At 42.5% G+C, this 17,980-nt stretch overlaps 1 protein-coding gene across 1 annotated transcript; it reads left to right on the forward strand.

Annotated features, from left to right (window-relative positions):
• The first annotated feature begins 2,236 nt into the window (after positions 1-2,236).
• On the forward strand, positions 2,237-17,872 carry acad9 (acyl-CoA dehydrogenase family, member 9). The gene is made up of 18 exons (XM_044170938.1): positions 2,237-2,515; positions 3,330-3,423; positions 3,572-3,673; positions 7,514-7,620; positions 7,797-7,897; positions 9,331-9,409; positions 9,481-9,652; positions 9,751-9,824; positions 9,923-9,998; positions 10,081-10,151; positions 10,247-10,366; positions 11,226-11,354; positions 12,832-12,911; positions 13,392-13,518; positions 13,613-13,690; positions 15,423-15,551; positions 17,269-17,341; positions 17,628-17,872. The coding sequence occupies exons 1-18, from the start codon at positions 2,336-2,338 to the stop codon at positions 17,726-17,728; spliced, it is 1,893 nt and encodes a 630-aa protein (XP_044026873.1). The 5' UTR covers positions 2,237-2,335; the 3' UTR covers positions 17,729-17,872.
• The last annotated feature ends 108 nt before the right edge of the window (positions 17,873-17,980 follow it).

The raw sequence follows: 17,980 nt of genomic DNA on the forward strand, positions 1-17,980 counted from the left end.
TCAAAAAGGTAAGTGGTCCCAGCATCTTAGGACCTCACTTCTATAGGCTTTTCTACTTAAAAGTGGTCGCTGGTGCTTTTCACACGGCCATCATTTGCACTTAGGGGCTCAGTGTCTTGCTCAAGGATGAGCTGGGGATAAAACCACCAACCCTGTGATTATCGGACCGCTACCTCCTGAGCCACAGCCACCCAGACTTAAAGCCTGTTGACTGGGGACAGCTGCATCACGGCTATAATTGGTGTTCCCAATTCCTAACTGTAATTGCATTTAGCACAATCTAAAGTCGTTTCTGTCTTCTTCTTGGTTAACATGAGGGTTATAATATATAGTATTTAGTGTTAGGATAATCATCCAGTGAATCAATGTAAGTCAATGTGATTACCCCAAACGCAGGGCTTTAGGAAGGATTTTAGAAATACTGAGATCATGAGCCCAAGTTCCCCTGGCACAACCCCACCCCCCATAATACATGTTTGACTAGCCACCAAAACAAAAGTCTGTAAAACTTTCTATATTATTTTTTCAATTACATTTTCAGTCAGTTTTATCTCCCAATATGGTGGTCAAAATGCTGTTTCAAAGCATTTACCACACCGCCGGGAATAACTGTGGTGGAGAAACACCAAATGTATGTATTCATTTATTCATTCCTTGATTTCTTTATTGCCAACAGTCAAAGTAAACGCCACAGTCAGCCCTCAGAATCTACGATGTGTAATCGGTGCGTAACTGTAGAGTGGAAACTCCTCCTGGGATCATTGAAAGGGCCTCAGGTCAGGCCTGCCCTTTCCATAATGCGACCAGTAACATCTGCTTGGTGAATTCACACATCTTTGAAAGTAGAATTTCTGCGTAGTCTCCCGGCTCAAGCCGAGGTAACCCTGAAGACATCATGTAGGTTTATTTCTCAGACTTGACAAAGCTCCCTCCAGAACCACAAAAGACATCACACAACTATTTTCACGGGGTGAGTAGTACTCCCCATTGACCTTTATGTGTAAAATCTGTGGAGTTACCCTTTAAAACCCCCCCATTCCAAGAAACAAGACTGACGACATGACTTCTGCAGCGATGCGACCCTGCCCAAACGTGATGCAGACATGTTCGTGGCTCACTCTTTCACTTTATCTGTCCAACACACAGAGGCCTTGTTCAGTGGCAGTGAGGCATCGGTGTGAACCTAAACTAAATTCTCAGGAAGTCGTCGCTGCTGATGAAAGTCAAAACAATGCTACACTAATTCTTCTCTCGGTCTTGCACAACCACCATGCCTGGCTGCCTGCCTGGCTGTGGCAGGTGGTCTGAGTGACAGTTTGCCCTGTTTGTCTGTCCGGAGCTTGAGGTTGGAGCTAAAAATAGATCCCAGCTTTGAGGGCCACATCCTCGGTGTCAGCAGGACGACGTGGTCATGCGGCCGGGAGGGGCCGAGCACAGGGCTTCATTTCCTCTGCCTCCAAAGAATGGTTTGCATTGAGCTGCTGTACATTCACTGATACTTACACAGACCAGCTGTTTGTTTTTGTCTTGTTTCTGTTTGTAGCCAGCCTGCTGTTTTTATTTTTTTGCAGCTTTTTCATGTCTTGGTTGGTGGATGAAATCAGTCTACATTTGTAACATCAGTTTTCATGTTGATACAGTTTTATTGATTTATTTTGCCTCCACTGCTTAGTAGTTCCTTTGTACATGGCGCCACCAAGTGGTGTTCTCGCAGCATTGTTATGCTGTGTTCAGGTGCTGTCGGAAATATCACAATAGCAATAAAACATAGAGCAATATTCAAATACATACTTTTTTTGCGGGCAGTAAAAATCTTTTGTGAAGTATTTGGACTTTTGGCCACTGCCTGTATTTAGAAGATGGAAAATATAAAACTACTGTTAATAATAGTTGGCATTTTTTTTTCTACATTGATATTGTATGAAATTTTGCTTGAAATATTCTCTCTTTAAAAATTAAAAAAAACATTGCAGAGAAGAAAACTGCCAAAACTTCCGTCCATAAGACCCGTGTGGTCTACAACGGATGCTGTTCAGGGAACGGTTAGTTTATTAAAGTCCATTAGCCTGCCAGTACAGTTCAGTTAATGAATCATCCAGAATATGTTCTTTTTTGGTCGTTGATATGTTGAACTGTGTTGCCAAACTGACGCTTGAAGCGTCTGAGCCAGTCTATTCATATTTGTTGCGGTGAAATTTACGACGGTCTTTGAAGATATCATCTGCCCATGTGTTTACATCATCAGCATGAGACAGAAACGGGTGAAAGGTGTCCTGGTTGTGGCTGCAGTTATTACACCGATGGACTGCGTGAAGTGGAGGTCTCCGCCTGAAGAATGATGAATGTCAGCGGCCTCGTCTTTTCTAAATCTGCGCAGATCGGAAAGCGGCTGCTCGCCTGTCGCGTGAGGCATGCTGGGAACCAAGTGCTACGTCTCCAGCAGCGGAGGTCCATTAAAACTCACCCGAGAAGCCTCGCTTATGCCAAGGATTTGTTCCTGGGTCAGGTGAACAAGGTAACGTAAGTGAAAAGATGAGTTAAACTCGCTGTAAGCTAGCTTTAGAGTGAGCCGCTGACGGGCGCACGAAGCCTTTCCCTGTCGATACGGGTTCAGTCCGAACCGAGCCCAGCCCCAGCCTGTGGTCTTCTGAGACGCGTACCCTGACCCTAACCGTGCTAGGCCCTAACCTGACCCCAGCCCAGCCACAGTCCCGGAGGGAGGCGCTGCGGGAAACACACTTCCACACCCGTACAGCCCCCCCGAGACTGCTCCGAATCTCTACAGCCCCCGGCTGCTTTCAGGCGGTTTAGTTAATGTGCCGTATGTGTACTGTATTGCCTGTAAGTTTGAGTTTTGAGTTGAATTGCTCTTGTACAGTTTCCATTTTAATATATTCTTATTTTATATATTTATACTTTAGCTATTTTATTTGAAGTTTCTCTATTCAACACGTGTCTTTGTGGATGCTCTTGATGATAAAACTTCTTCAGTAGGCTATTTGGACCAAGTAGCTCGTGAAAAATAAGGTGGGCGAAGTTAGAAAGCCGCAGCTCTTATTTCAACTAGTCAGATACAGATTGAATCAGAATGTAGCTGATTGGATTCAGCACCAGCAGATACCCAGTATCAAAGGACAGAGTAGCACATGCAGTAAATCAGGAAAGGTGTCTCAGATCTAAGGTCTGCTAAGTCAAGTGGAAAATCAAGACGCTCATTTTCTCTCATTTCATTTGGTATTTCTTTTGACTGATTACTGAAATGTGCATGCAGAGTAGAACTTTTTAGGAACTGGTCCTTTATTTTCTAAAACAGTCTGTTTCTCCTCCAGGCTGAGGTCTTCCCTTATCCAGAAATTGGAAATGAAGAAGTGGAGGAGATCAACCAGCTTGTTGCACCGGTGGAAAAATTCTTTAACGAGGAAGGTGAGCGAGGAGATCTGATGAACACGAGTTGAATAAAACTGCAGATGCTATTAGCAACCTGCAGCCTGCATGAATTATGATCGTGCAACCTGTTGTGTTTGAGTCATTTGATGAATTGACAATGAAAGACTGTTTATTGTGATTTCAGTTGACTCGGCGAAGATTGACCGGGAAGCCAGAATCCCTCCAGAGACTCTGAACGGGTTGAAGGAGCTGGGACTGTTTGGCATCATGGTTCCTGAGGAGTACGGTAAGATCAGTGTGACCTGGAGCTGTTTGTCAGTTCAAACTTAACATCACTAAATGAATGTTGCACATGTTGCACCACACAAACTAGTTCTTCCATAGAGATTCGTTGTCTAGCAGATTTGCTTACCTTCAGGCTAGGCAAAGCTAAGTGGCTGCTGGCTCTAGCTTCACACTTGGCGTATGGACACGAGAACGGTGTCTTCTCAGCTAACTCTCAGCAAGAAAGCAAATAAGCGGATTTCCCAAAATGTCGAACTATTCCTGAAAGTTGCATAATTGTTACATGAACATGCAGCTGTAATTGCAGACTGATTTTGAAAAGTCTGCATTACCAGCAACAACAGATAAAGAATAGATGCATAAAAGCTATTAAACTAAGTCACTGTGATCTCAATGACATTTCAAGTGTCTGCAAATTGATTTTCATAGTGTAGTGTACTGCTGCTGCTGATAGTTTCCTAGGAGGGAGAAGAAATGCATAACACTGTGGTATGCTTTGGAAAGCGGCTGGCAGTAATGCAGAATGTGACTGCAATGATAAAACATCCAACAGTCCTTTAGCCTACAGCCATGCTCGTGGCTCTGTGAGGCTGCACCCGAGTACAGCGCTGAAGTCAGTATCCTGACATGCTCACGACGCCAGTACGCCGACGGTTAGCAGGTATAATGTTTACCGTGATCACTGTAGGAGTTAGGGACGTATTTGAGTTGCACACCTGTCACTCAGTCAGTGTTGGTATTTGTGTGTGTGTGTGTGTGTGTGTGTGTGGGCCTGTGTGGAGGTGTGTGTGTGCGCGTCACCGGGGGCGTGACAGTAGTGGGTAATCTATATCACCTGTGCACCTGCTTGTTATCAGGTTTGTTTGTAACAGAGAGGGGGCGAGTAGGGAGCCCTCATTTTCTGTCGGCCGCTCTTCTTTTTGTCCAGTTTTGCCACAGCGTCACAGAGCATCTCGTACGGTAAATGTGCTGCATTAAAACCAAACATGTGCAAACATTAGCCCGAGATAAAACAACCAAGCAAATGATTCATTCACAAAAGACATACATCTCAAAACATACATAAATTCCAAGCAAACAAAGATGTCTCACTTTAAATGCTTTGTGCCAACATACGATGGGTGGAAACCTCCAGGTATCAGAGGGCCTGCCTGTCCCTCTGTCTGTCCTGTCCACAGTAAACAGCCAGAAAGCAGTTACGGAGTCATGCACGTTGTTTGGACGTAGCGTGTCGGACAGACCGCCCTACGTTAGCCCTCTCAGCGGCTAATTGTTACCTTTTGATAGTCGCTACAACAATCACCATCTTAGTTTAGCGTGTTATGCTAACATTTGCTAGCAGTAAAATGTAGCACCGCTGAGGCTGAAGGGGCCGTTATTAGTTTTGCAGGTATTCGATCATAAACCAAAGTATTAGACAAAGTCTACTCTAGCTGACTAGATGGTAGCGCCAGAAGAAAAGCTAAGGGATCACCAAAGTGATAGCAGTTCATCCTGACGGGAACATGAAGGTCTGTACCAACTTTTAGGCAATCCATCCAACAGTTGTCGAGATGTTTCACTCAAAACCACAAATGTCCACCTCATGGTGGCGCTAGAGAAAAGTCAGGGGATCACCAAAGTCTTTAGGATTCATCCTCTGGGGACCATGCATGCCTGTAATATCTCAACAATATTTGGATGGATTGACATGATTTTATACAGTCCGGACCAAAGTGATGCATGGCTGAAACACTACTGTAGTTGCTCTTCTGTGAGATCTGTGTGTTAGTTGGATGTCCATAACCAGGGGGAACAATTCACTGAGAAAATATTGAGTTGACTGTTTCAGCCACACGCAGTCAATAACTTAAAGAGCAACTTGCAGGTTGGAGACCCCAGTCAATCACTGTGAAGGGAAAGGATGTAGAAACTAGATTTTCTAAAAATACACATACAGATATACACACTACAGTGACTTCTGGAGCCGTTTTTGGGAGCATCTCTAAAAGACAAACCGGATGTGACTAACGTAAGGGAGACCGGCCAAGTTTAACAAGAAATGAATGGATGTCAATGCTAGTTTTGACACTGAAGAGGTTGTACATGTATATTTATACTCATATGACGGACCACAAACCTACAATTATGAGCCTGTGGGTGTCCAAGAGACCAGGAACAGACAAGGATTAGAAAATATAACGACAGAAATTGAGTTGTGGTGATGAGTGACCGGCGTGTATCTATGAACGTTAGCTAACGCTGTGTTCACATCACAACATTGTAAAGTTAGGCTATAACACAGAGGATAGAGATAATCTGTTGATTTTCTCACTAAAAGCCTCGTGGACCAAGGTAATAAAGTACATCCTGATGCTGAGTATTCAGCAGGTGTCTAAACCCAGAAATCATTGCTTGCTATTTGTAAAGTTGACTTTACCTATTTGAACTTGTGAATAGAACAGCTATGAAGTACTTTACTGTGCAGATGAAAAGTAAATTGGGGACATTAAAACTAAATCTAAGTCATTTTGTTTTTCTATTACCAGTTGTCCATAGTTTCATCATCAGACTGTTTGATGTTAACATTAAGATGATCAGGTTTGACTGTACAGAGGGTCCCTATCTCCAGGCAGTACCGCTATACAGCTTACAGGCAGGTTGTCTGCTGGGCCCAAGGCATTCTGGGTAGGCACATTAGGAAGCCCTCATGTGTCGTGTCTCCAGAAGAAGGCGTTTTTACAAAGCTTTATATGGCCTCGTTTGGGTGACAATAAAACTAATCACAATCACCAGTAGTCATACTGTATAACATTTCATGCACCGAGATCATAAAGATATTGAACAGATACTTCATTCATGCTTAGGCCTGCAAACTGCAGCAGCAAGACTAATAACAAGCATGTCCTATATAAATAATAAACTATTACTGGATTCTTATATTTATCAACTGCAGCTAAGGCAATAAAGCTCATTCAATACAAACGTAAACTAACACCAAAACACCAGATTGGAACTTTTTAAAATATGTATGTGGATGTACCAAATGTATGTGGTCAAAAAAAACCAAAACAGCTGACCCATTTAAAAGTAGAAAGCGAGCTGGGCCAGAGAGAGGAGCCCTGCTGGCCCAGCTGGCCCAGCTTGGACCTAAGGCTGCTCCTGGCTAATGTCGGGTCCGGACGAAACGGGACTCAGGCTGGCCAATCAACAGGAAACCAGATACTGTTGTGGCCACCACCTTAGAGAGACCTGCTCCACCAACATGACTACAGCCGCTCAGACTCCCCATCACCTACCACCGCACATTGAGCGCAGGCAGAGTCAGGGACACCAGCTCCCTTACGTGACGTAATACGACGCGCTGTTGAAAAAAAGCGCTTTTCGGAGCTTTGCTCTGAATTTGTGCCCTTATGTCTTGTAAAACATGAAATCCTGCATTCACTTTTCAGACAAGGTTAAGTATAGTTTCGTAAAAAAGATGAACCTGCAAGTTGCTCTTTAAGTATTTTCTCTGATCACCACATGCTCAGTGTCTCTCCTATGTTTGCAAATGATCCCCAACTCGTTGAGGATCGGCTGTTAATTAGTGGTGTCAGGTGCTGAGTCCATGTTAGGCAGATTAACTCTGACAGCCGATCCAAACACGCAGTTTTCGTTAGGTCAGTTTGCTGTGCCTGGGTGCCATGTAGTCTGTATTATAGAGTCCTCATGTGGTGACTCTGCACTTTCCCTATACATCACAACAGTTACACAATCCTGAGTTTAAAATGGCCACATGCCCATGCGAGGTAGAAATACAGTAATAGCCCTACAGTGTCTTACTAGCACAAGTTGAAGGCAGTGTCTTTTTTCATTCCAGGGGGTCTCGGGTTGTCCAACACCATGTATGCACGACTGGCAGAGATCATCTCATTAGATGGCTCTATTGCTGTAACACTCGCTGCACATCAAGCCATTGGACTGAAGGTACAAATACAATAGTGTACAGTTGTACGTGAAACGTTCAGTTCTGCTAGAAAGACTCTTATCATTTGGCTGCACGTCTGTTATGTGGAGAAACTGAGAGAGCCTTTCAGTCTATGATAACACGATTGGTACTGTAGCAATGAATGATGTTTGCTAACAGCTGCTTGGTGTTTCAGGGGATTCTGATAGCAGGAAATGAAGCCCAGAAGCAGAAGTATCTGCCTAAACTGGCCTCAGGAGAACACATCGCAGCTTTCTGTCTGACAGAGCCCGGCAGGTAGAGGCACTGACACCTCATTTACATCTCGCTTAGCGTGGCCCTCTGCAGCTGCAGTTCTGTTCGTATCATTTTCTTATACACAACAAGCTATTCTGGTATCGTCTGTTGAGTCTGATATTTTTTATATCAGGACACTTTGGAGTGTGTTATCACTCTTCTATCTTGACACACAGACAAAAAGAGACGCTTTGCTCTCATCATCATCCATTTCATCAAGTTTGTTTGTAGCCAGTTTACCTACGGGTCGCTTAGTTTGACCTGTTCTTGTAACCAAACAAAGTTACACTGTCTGTATCCTTAAGGTCTAACAGATCTGTTAAATGCATTTCATTCCTCATTAAACATTTTCAAAGCTTTTTTTAAAAACATTTTCAAATGAAATTGAAAGTAAATTTTTGGTCTGCTACATATCTGCTCTGTAAATCACCCGTCCTGTGTTCTTTCTCCTTTGAGAGAAATTAGTTTTGCATTGATTTGTTGGTTCTCCTTCTGCATAGATGGAGAACTTGGTTCCATGCAGCCAATCAAATCTTGCATAAAGCTGTAATGTCAGCGCTCTATCATAGGCAGCACAGGCGGTCACACTAGCAGCCAATCAGCAGCCTGCTGCACAACACAAGAGCCACAGACTGATCAACAACCCGCACCAGCTTTCCTGCTCAAATCTTCACATCTAACTTACAAACATGAACACAGTCCTCGTCCTCGGCGCTTCACACTACATATACACACTGATGGCAGGTCCCAACAGCTCATCAGAGCAAAGAAACTACCTCAGTCACACACACACACACACACCGAAGGCACAGCTCTCAGGAGCATTTTGGGGTTCAGTGTCTTGCCCAAGGGCACTTCGCCACGTGGGCTGGGGGAAGCCGGGATCAAACTGCCGACAGCAACAGGTGTAACAAAAGACAAACACTGCCAACTAAACTCCACATAAAACAAGACCATTAGTCTATCAGTTTAAATATTTTAACAATAAACAGACTCAAGGCTGGAACGGTTGCCACAGGTGCATCTACTGAATTCTGACCTCAAGGGGCAGAATACTTATGCAAACATGTGTTTTGTATTTTATATTTGTTATGAATTTACATCACTTTGTAGAGATTTGTTTTCATTTTGACATGAAAGGGTCTGTTTCTATTGATCCGTGTCAAAAAGCCACATTAAATCTACTTTGATTCAGTTTTGTAAGCCGATAAAACATGGAACCTTCCGAGGGGGGGAATCCCTTCTATAGGCTCTGTACCCGGCACAGTGATTTAGAGCATGTTTGAGGAGTCCACTAAGGGACACCTTCCAACCAATCAGAAATGAGCACGTTCTGTTGCCAGGGTAAAATTGTGAGAGCATCTTTACGTTGTGTCTCAGTAATACTGTATGGTTGGATTAGCTTCACTTACATTCACTTTGATTTATTTCAGTGGAAGTGATGCAGCCTCCATTCAGACCCGCGCAACTCTGTCAGAAGACGGAAAACATTACCTGATCAGCGGCTCGAAGGTGAGAGGAATCAAGCTGGAAAATGTTTGTTTTGCCTCCAAAGATCCCATGTCTTTCAATTTGTCTTTCAGATTTGGATTTCAAACGGAAACATGGCAGATATTATGACCGTGTTTGCCAGGACGGAGGTGGTTGTAGATGGCGTGAAGAAAGATAAGATTTCGGCATTTATCGTGGAGAGGGCTTTTGGGGGCGTCACCAGCGGCAAGCCCGAGGACAAACTGGGCATCCGGGGCTCCAACAGTAAGCCGCTCATGAGTTTGCATGAATAGAGAGGAGTGGTCTCTGCAGAGTTTGGGCCTTTTCATGTCATTTTTAATTAAACTTTGTGACTTCTTTAGCTTGTGAGGTGTCCTATGACAACGTCCCAGTGCCAGTGGAGAATGTAATAGGAGAAATAGGTGGTGGGTTCAAGGTAAGCTTTATGCTGTCCTCAACGCAAACCATTATACACAACTGTATCTGTAAGGTTGCACTGATTTGTACACCAAACCTTTGCTTTGTGTTGGACAGGTTGCCATGAACATCCTGAACTCAGGGAGGTTCAGTATGGGCAGTTCTTCAGCTGGAATGATAAAAAAACTGATAGGTAAAAACCCTGATCAAGAGTTTGTGTGTGGGTTTTGTAAAATGTCTTCAGTTTGACATCATCTCTTTCTGACTTTCTGTAGAAATGACCTCTGAGTACGCTGCAACCAGGAAGCAGTTTAACAAAAGCCTGAGTGAATTCGGTATGATTCAGGTACGAACGACTTTCCCCCGTCGGAGTCTTGTGAACAATCACCACCTCAGTCTGCTCAGAAGTGAATACGGTGTGTGTTTGCCCTGTCACTGTAGGAGAAGTTTGCAGTGATGGCCCTTAATGCCTTTGTGATGGAGAGCATGGCGTACCTGACAGCAGGGATGATGGACAGACCGGGGCTTCCAGACTGTTCTCTAGAGGCCGCCATGGTCAAGGTTACACAGCTTTGTCACCGTTGTTCCTAGAAAACCAGTATAAAGCAATATAGCTGCAAGCCAACGCAGACCGTTAGAAGTTTCAAGCCTTTGATCTGGACCCGGTCAGATGTGGCAGAGACGCGACAAAAGCAGTCAAATGTCAATTTTTGCATTTTCACAAATAGAAAGAAGAAAACAAACAATTTCTGATTGATAGTCTGATTCGTGTTACGCCACACACAGTTTTTGCCATTGTATCGCCCCCTAGTGGTCGATTTGACTGAAACGTTCAGGGAATGTTTCAGGTACGTCTGCGGACATGTCCTTTAGGTTTTGTGATGACTGGCCCAACGGTTGTTGACTGTGGTCTATTGATCTCCTGAGCCACGCCCTTTTTGAGGTTCATTGGTCAATATCTTGAAAACTAAATAAGATATCAACAAGCTTTATACAACTTTTGATAAGCTTCATCCAATGATGAGCCACCAAACATTTGGTAGCAATCGGACCTTCGGTTTAGGACGAGATGTCAAAAATGTGTTTTTCAAAAAAATTAAAAATGGTGGAAAATCTAGTTAGGCAGACTTCAGTGGTCCAGGAGGCTTTTTTGTCAATCAGTGTGAGGGGTGTGGCCTGTTCAAAATAGCTTTTTTGGGCCTTAATTACAGCGCTGCCATGTGGCCGATTGGGCTCGTATTTCTGTGGAAGCACATGCACGTCATTTCCAGTTACTGGGCCAAGTTTCGTGTTTCTAGCTCTTTCCAGCTCACGGCAATTTGAGCTGCGGCATAAGACAAATAATAATAATAATAAAACAGCACAAACACAATAAACACTCAGAATGTGTCATGATGTGTATTCTCTATCTTCTGTTCAGGTGTTCAGCTCAGAGGGAGGCTGGATTTGTGTCAGTGAAGCTCTTCAGGTCCTCGGAGGTCTGGGTTATACGAAGAACTACCCCTACGAGCGCTACGTCAGGGACTGTCGCATCCTGCCCATCTTTGAGGTACTATAATTATTCAGTCATTAAAATCCGGGCTGTACCACCGAGGACATCAAAGGTCATGTCCTCTGTCGTAATTACGGGACTTTACATTCTTCGAATACCCTCATTTTACACATGTTGGGTTGTTAAAGATTGATTCTGATCATTTTTAGACTAAATGTCTTTAAAACTAGGCAAAAAAATAATAATTTGTAATAAAAAGGGTTTAGAGAAGGCTCTGAAACAACATTTAGACCATCATTTTGGAGATCAAATTTTTGGAAATTTTTGGAATAGTTAAATAAAATGTGAAGTTTTGTGGTGGTTTGGTTGGTGTCGACTCAAATGTTTTATGTGGGTGAGACTCGGGGGAATTGGGAGCCCAGTATTTCGAAAATCCTGGGTTTAAACACAATGGACTGTTGTTGGTTTGTTCAGATCTGTAAATGGCCAGCAGGTGGCACATTTGACTTTGGAGTCAAAGGTCTTACATGGATTAAAGGAACAGTTCACCCCAAAATCAAAAGTACATATTTTTCCTCTTACCTGTAGTGCTGTTTATGCATCTAGACTGTTTTGGTGTGAGTTGTCTGCCTTTTGAATATAATGGGACTAAACTGCACTCAGCTTGTGCTGCTCAGAGTGCCAAAAAAAACTCCACAGCAATGTCTCTTTCCAGAAATCACGACCGGGTTACTCAAGATAATCCTGTGTGAGCAGTTTGATGTGGGAACTATCGCTAGTAAGAAAATCGTTCCTACATGAAACTGCTCACAACAAGGTCATGATTGCCAAATGATGCCATATAATTCCATTATATTCAAAAGGCAGACAACTCGCACCAAAACATCTAGATGGATAAATAGCACTACAGGTAAGAGGAATGGTGTATTTTTAAGGATTCTTTCTGTAATTGGATAAATGGACTGAGCAAACTTGCAGCTTATCAGCCATTTAAACAATTATTCTGTGTGTGTCATAAGGTGAGAATCAATAATAATCAATCCAAATGACATTTTTTAAATATGTTTTTAGATAGCTTATATGACATAGGACAATTTGGAACTCTTGCAAATATCAGAATGTAGTGTGGTGCCCTATTATCCCACAGTACACACACACCACCTTCTATGTTGTGTTTATTACACGGCTGATTGGTCAATTACGGCATTCTACGGTCCGTTATTTCTGAAGAGCAGACTGCTGCTATGAATAACAGGCCGTTGCTATGGACGCAGTTCTGGTCATACACTCTTGAGTCCAATCATGTCAGTCAGTAGAAAGAAGTCCTGTGGCAAAAAAACTTTTTCAAATCATGTTTAAATCAATATTTGCTGCCAAATGATTGATTTCTTTAGTAAGTATCCGTGTAATAAGCAAGATAATGTACAGCGAGCTGGTCGTTATTGTGAAATTAACCCCTTCACGGTGCATTACATAGTATAATAAATGTGAAACTGATAGGGTGCCATGTTTACATTCTGTTGTCTGTGTTCAGGGCACCAATGAAATCCTGAGGATGTACATCGCTCTCACTGGAATGCAGTATGCTGGCAAAGTCCTCACAGCGAAAATAAAGTAAGAATAGGAAGGTTGTGTAAAGCCGGGAAATATTTTCATATAATATTGATATAGATTGTGATTTTGGTTAGTGTAATATTTTGTTTAAAGCTGCATTAATAAGCTGCATTATTATTTTATTTATTTTTTTTTTTTCGTTTTGGCCACTTCGGGGCAGACCTTCAAAATAACCTGAAAACCACCTACCTGTTTTACATATTTTTTTATAAACGTGTTATCACTAATGCGACAGACACAGAGCAACATTAGCATTTAATCGGCTGCATCACAGATAAAAGATGCATCTTTCGGAGATAATTAGATCATTTTAGCTGAGTAAAATTACCTGTGAATCTGCGTGGCCATGATAGCTACATTACTGATTTTCTTGTGTGTAAATAGTCTTCCCTAAAATACCATCACAAGGTTACTGTGTGTAAGTGATTAAAACTTCCAGAAGGGTCTTTAGTCTCAGTCGTTTCTCTGCTCTGCCTGCAGGGAGATGAAGAAAGGAAATATAGGTCTTGCTTTGGGCATGGTAGGCAGGAAACTGAGGAACTCATTCGGCGGTTCAGTGGACCTCGGCCTGACGGGAAAAGATGGAGTGGTGCATCCCAGCTTAGCAGTAAGAACTTCATTTTAACGAAACCTTTTCTGCAAGCCTTAGATGAAGTAATTGCTTTCTTAAAGTAAGTAGCTCAGGAGTTTTCTGTTTACAGGAAAGTGCGAAGAAGTTGGAACAGAATGTCAGCCTTTTTGGATCGACTGTGGAGAGCCTGCTGTACAGATACGGAAAGGTTTGATTGATTTTACATTCTGGAAAAACAGCTGTGGGATTTTCCTGCTCAAATGTTTCCAATTCTTTTGAACAAAAATCCCATTTGTCGTAAACGGCTGAATGTCCGAGTTGTTTCTTAATGACAGTAGAGATCTGTTCATATCTTCCAGTCAGTGTTTCTGAGGTGGCGTTCGTCTGTTAGACAGCTGCTCCCAAGTGTTCTCTTTGTCTTCCTTGACTGTGCCTTTGTAATCACGGTTTTCCCAAAGAAGCTATAAACCTCATGGAAACAGGTCAGCTTTCCAAATCCCTGCTTCCTGTATCATTTACCTCCATTTTGATCCAGTACATGAGAAGTGTCCTCAGAGGGCTTTCATCTTCAGCTACTGAAGAACAAGACCTTGAACATTTAAGTTCAAACCGCTTAAATCCAAGTAAATAAGCCCTTTAAGTTTAATGGTCAAAGTTTTTTTTTTTTTTCTCTTGACCATTGTTCGTTTTAACCATTAAAGATCAGACTTGGGACATTATGATATTTTGAGCAAATTGGGCACAATGATTAAGAAAGATGGACTACTTGGCGGCGGCAGCGCCTCCGGTGGTAGAGCGGGTTGGCCATTAATTGTAGGGCCGGTGTCCTTTAGCAACACGATGAAACCCAAACTGCTGTTGATGTGTATAGAGAGGGGGGAATTCTAAGTCACTTTGGACAAAACAAACCAAGCAGTCAGACGATCAGACATGTTGAAATGTTGAAAACTGTGTGTGCACAACCACAGTGAGTACAGTAGGGGGGCTGTGGCTCAGAAGGAGCAGGTTGCCCACTGATCACAGGGCTGGCGGTTCAGCACCTTACACGGTAGCTCACTGCCATTGGGGGTGTGTGTGTGTGTGTGTGTGTGTGTGTGTGTGTGTGTGAATGTGAATAGGTGAATGAGATAAAAGCGCTGTAGAAATGCAGCCGTTTACCATTAGGTGGAGTTTGTATTCTGATTATCTGACTGCTTGTGTTTGCTCCGTCAGGAATGTCACCATTCCATGTCACACATCACAGCAATGAACTTGGTACAGTGTACAGTATTATTACTGATGGGAATGAAGTCCAAAACTATGAAAAAAAGACCCAAGATAAACTGGAATGTTCCTTTAATTATCATACATACTAATGTTAGTAGCTTGAAGTGGTTGGAGAAGGCTTGACTGTGTGCTGTGCTCTGTATGAGCTGTGGGATTCAGGCCCAGTCTACTTCAGTTTTATATTTTGACAGGGACGACTCATAAAGCTTTAAACCTGCCGAGAGAAGAGCATCCCATTCCCACCAACTTAGACACCATAGGTATCACATGTTAGCCCAGATGTGATCCGGGTGTCTGTATGGTCTCTGTCAGAAAGTCGCCAAACACAGGAAGTAATTCATCACAACTTGAGTGCAAAATCCAAACTGTTTACTAAGCAGCAGTGAGTGAATGTTCCATCCGGAAAAAAGCTGGACTCTTGCACTCTTTTTGGTACCAACCACCAATATGCAAGAAATCAGCCAAGAACAAATTTTCCTTCAGAGACTTTCCTGTCAAAGGTCTTTCTTGACGGAAAATGATTTGATTAACTGATAAATTATCAAATGACACACAATTAGTTTTTTCCTCACTGCATTATAGAAACTAACTTAAGTACAAGTAATTTAATCATTTCTGAGGTTGGAAATGGTCGATGATTGAAGTGTCCTTGTTTGATCCGTTGGTGTTGTCAGACCATAGTGGATGAACAGCTCATCCTGAAGAGAGTAGCAGATGTGCTGATCAACATCTACGCCATGACAGCTGTCCTGTCCAGAGCCAGCCGCTCCATCAGCATCGGCCTCAGGAATCACGACCATGAGGTAAGAAGAAAGCACAATATGCCTGGAACCTTGTATTAACCGTTATAGGCCCGGCCACAGAACAACATGCACGGTGAACATTACTCCAAAGCAGTTGAGTGGAAGGGTAGAGGAAGTGCGTCCGTGGCCACAACTTCAAAGGCTGTAGGCCTCCTATACACCTGGAATTAATATACATTTTGAATCCATTTCTCTATTTTTCATAGTGAAAGCAGTTTTCCATTTATCAAACTGGTACACACATCACTTCCTCTATATTTACGCCATTCAAAACTGCCGGTGAGCAGCGGCCTCACTCCTCCCATACACCATTGGTCGATATTTATGCACAGATGGGGAAGAATCAAACGCAGTCGTTTGCTCTCCGCAGGGGGTTGTTGATCACTAGACTGCAAATACATCATTTTGTTGGGTGGCCATATTTGGCCCATTTACCACTATTTAACAAGTCCTAACACACACCAACACTGAAAATCTCTATTTGGCAAGTATCTCATAATCGGAACCTCCTACCACGGCTTGATTTGTGTTTCCTGGTTGGACCTGGCACCTACTCTACATGTGGTTTGAACACGCGTTGCATTTCCACTTCACTGTGGCGATACGCAACAGTTGATTCGTTGCATTCGATTAAATGTAATTATCCAGAAAGCAGATCACATCTTAATTAAGATCAGTAAAGTTGTCAGGCTTAATAAAACAAACATCGTTATCTAATTAGATGAGGCCGTTTTCACTTACTGGGCATGTTGTAGTCTACTGAAAGCAGTTAAGGCAGTAGCAGCATGTCACATGTCGTCACCTCGGATTTTGTATTCCTGTTTTTATTCCTTTTTTGTTGCAAACATGTTTAATTAGGCCTGTTATCTGCATGTGTTTAGACTTGGTGTTCGCTCGAATCAGCAGTTACTTACTAGAGTTAGTATAGCTATTATTTTCACTTGACTGTTTTGTAACCTGCGCTGCTCCACCTTCATGGGAACACAGGATGGCACAGTGTTAACACTGACTGTCGAATGGTCCTGTGTGGAATTAGAAACAATGTAAAGCAAAGAAGAGCAAACAAATCCTCAACAGAGAGACATTAAAGCAGACAGTGAATGCTTTGTATTATCCTCTTGTGCAACACTCTTCTGTGTTTCAGATGGGAAGCCCTGTGCTCCCCTCCACTGGAGCTATAGGCAGAAATGGCAGAAAACATGCAGAGGGTCCACCTTTGTATTTTATATAAAACACACAGATCTGTAGATTCTTTCTAACTGAATTCCATTCCAAAGATAGTCATTCATGTCTTTTTTTAAGACTGAAATGTTTTGCCTGAGGATCACAAAGTAACACAAGATTCAAACCAAGTTCTGAATTATTTTAAAAGCAAATGTGGCTTCAATCATTAAGCTGTCGTGCAGTTCAGTTCCACTGTGATTGGAAAGTTGTTTGTTTGGATCTGTACCTGTTCACTTTGACTTACTGTATATCCGTGATGTGTAAAAGAAAACATATGCGTTATTGACATTTGTGCACAATGTTTCCAGATGTTGTCTTGCAGATGAAAATTGAACCAACAAATGTTTGCTATTGTCTCACTTCACATTTGATTACATTCTGACATTTTCTGCTTTTAACTGCCTCCTGCATCATGTTTGCTTTTCATTTCTGTGGTTTCCAGTTGGATTCATGTCTGCAGGTGTTGATGAATGAGTGTTGTTCATTTTTCTAGGTGCTGCTCGCAAACACATTCTGCAGCGATGCTTTCTTCAAGAACAATTACTTGATGACTCAGTTGCAAAAGCGTAAGTACAACACAAAATGGTAATTGAGAACAGCCCCCTGCCTTTTTTTACTACACTTCAAGTACAAAAGACTTGCATGTGTTGTGGAATTTCCCCACCAAACCCCACATACCAACACTCAAACCCCCCGCTGCTTTTCATTTTCACACTGTGCGTGTTTTTTTTAATGACCTGTATGCAATCCAGAGTTATCCAGTGACCAGTGATCCAGACATGAGAATGTTGTGTTTTGCATTTAACGAATGAAAGAGGCTTGTTTTGTAATTCCCATCTCAATCCGTTCCAGACTCTCCTGAGAACAACGATGCCAACATCAAGAAGATCGCCAGGGAGGTCTTGGAGAACAGAGCCTACGTCTGCTCTCACCCTCTTGAAAGAACATACTGAGCCCTCCCATGTGACCATAATACTGTCTCCTCTATTCTGATTGAACAATATGAACGAGTCTAATTCACAGTCCCAATGATTTCTCTTCTATTGGTACTTACTTTGACATTATGTGTACACTTAATTAATAAATTAAGAGATTTATTTTTTAGTTTCAGTATTTTATTAACCATGGCTTCAGAGATAACACCTGAGATCTCTGGATCATGGGCGTTCTTTTCTGATGGCATTATATGAAGTTTTAACTAAAGT

This window comes from Siniperca chuatsi, linkage group LG2, assembly GCF_020085105.1.
Source record: "Siniperca chuatsi isolate FFG_IHB_CAS linkage group LG2, ASM2008510v1, whole genome shotgun sequence".
Classification (NCBI taxonomy): domain Eukaryota; kingdom Metazoa; phylum Chordata; class Actinopteri; order Centrarchiformes; family Sinipercidae; genus Siniperca; species Siniperca chuatsi.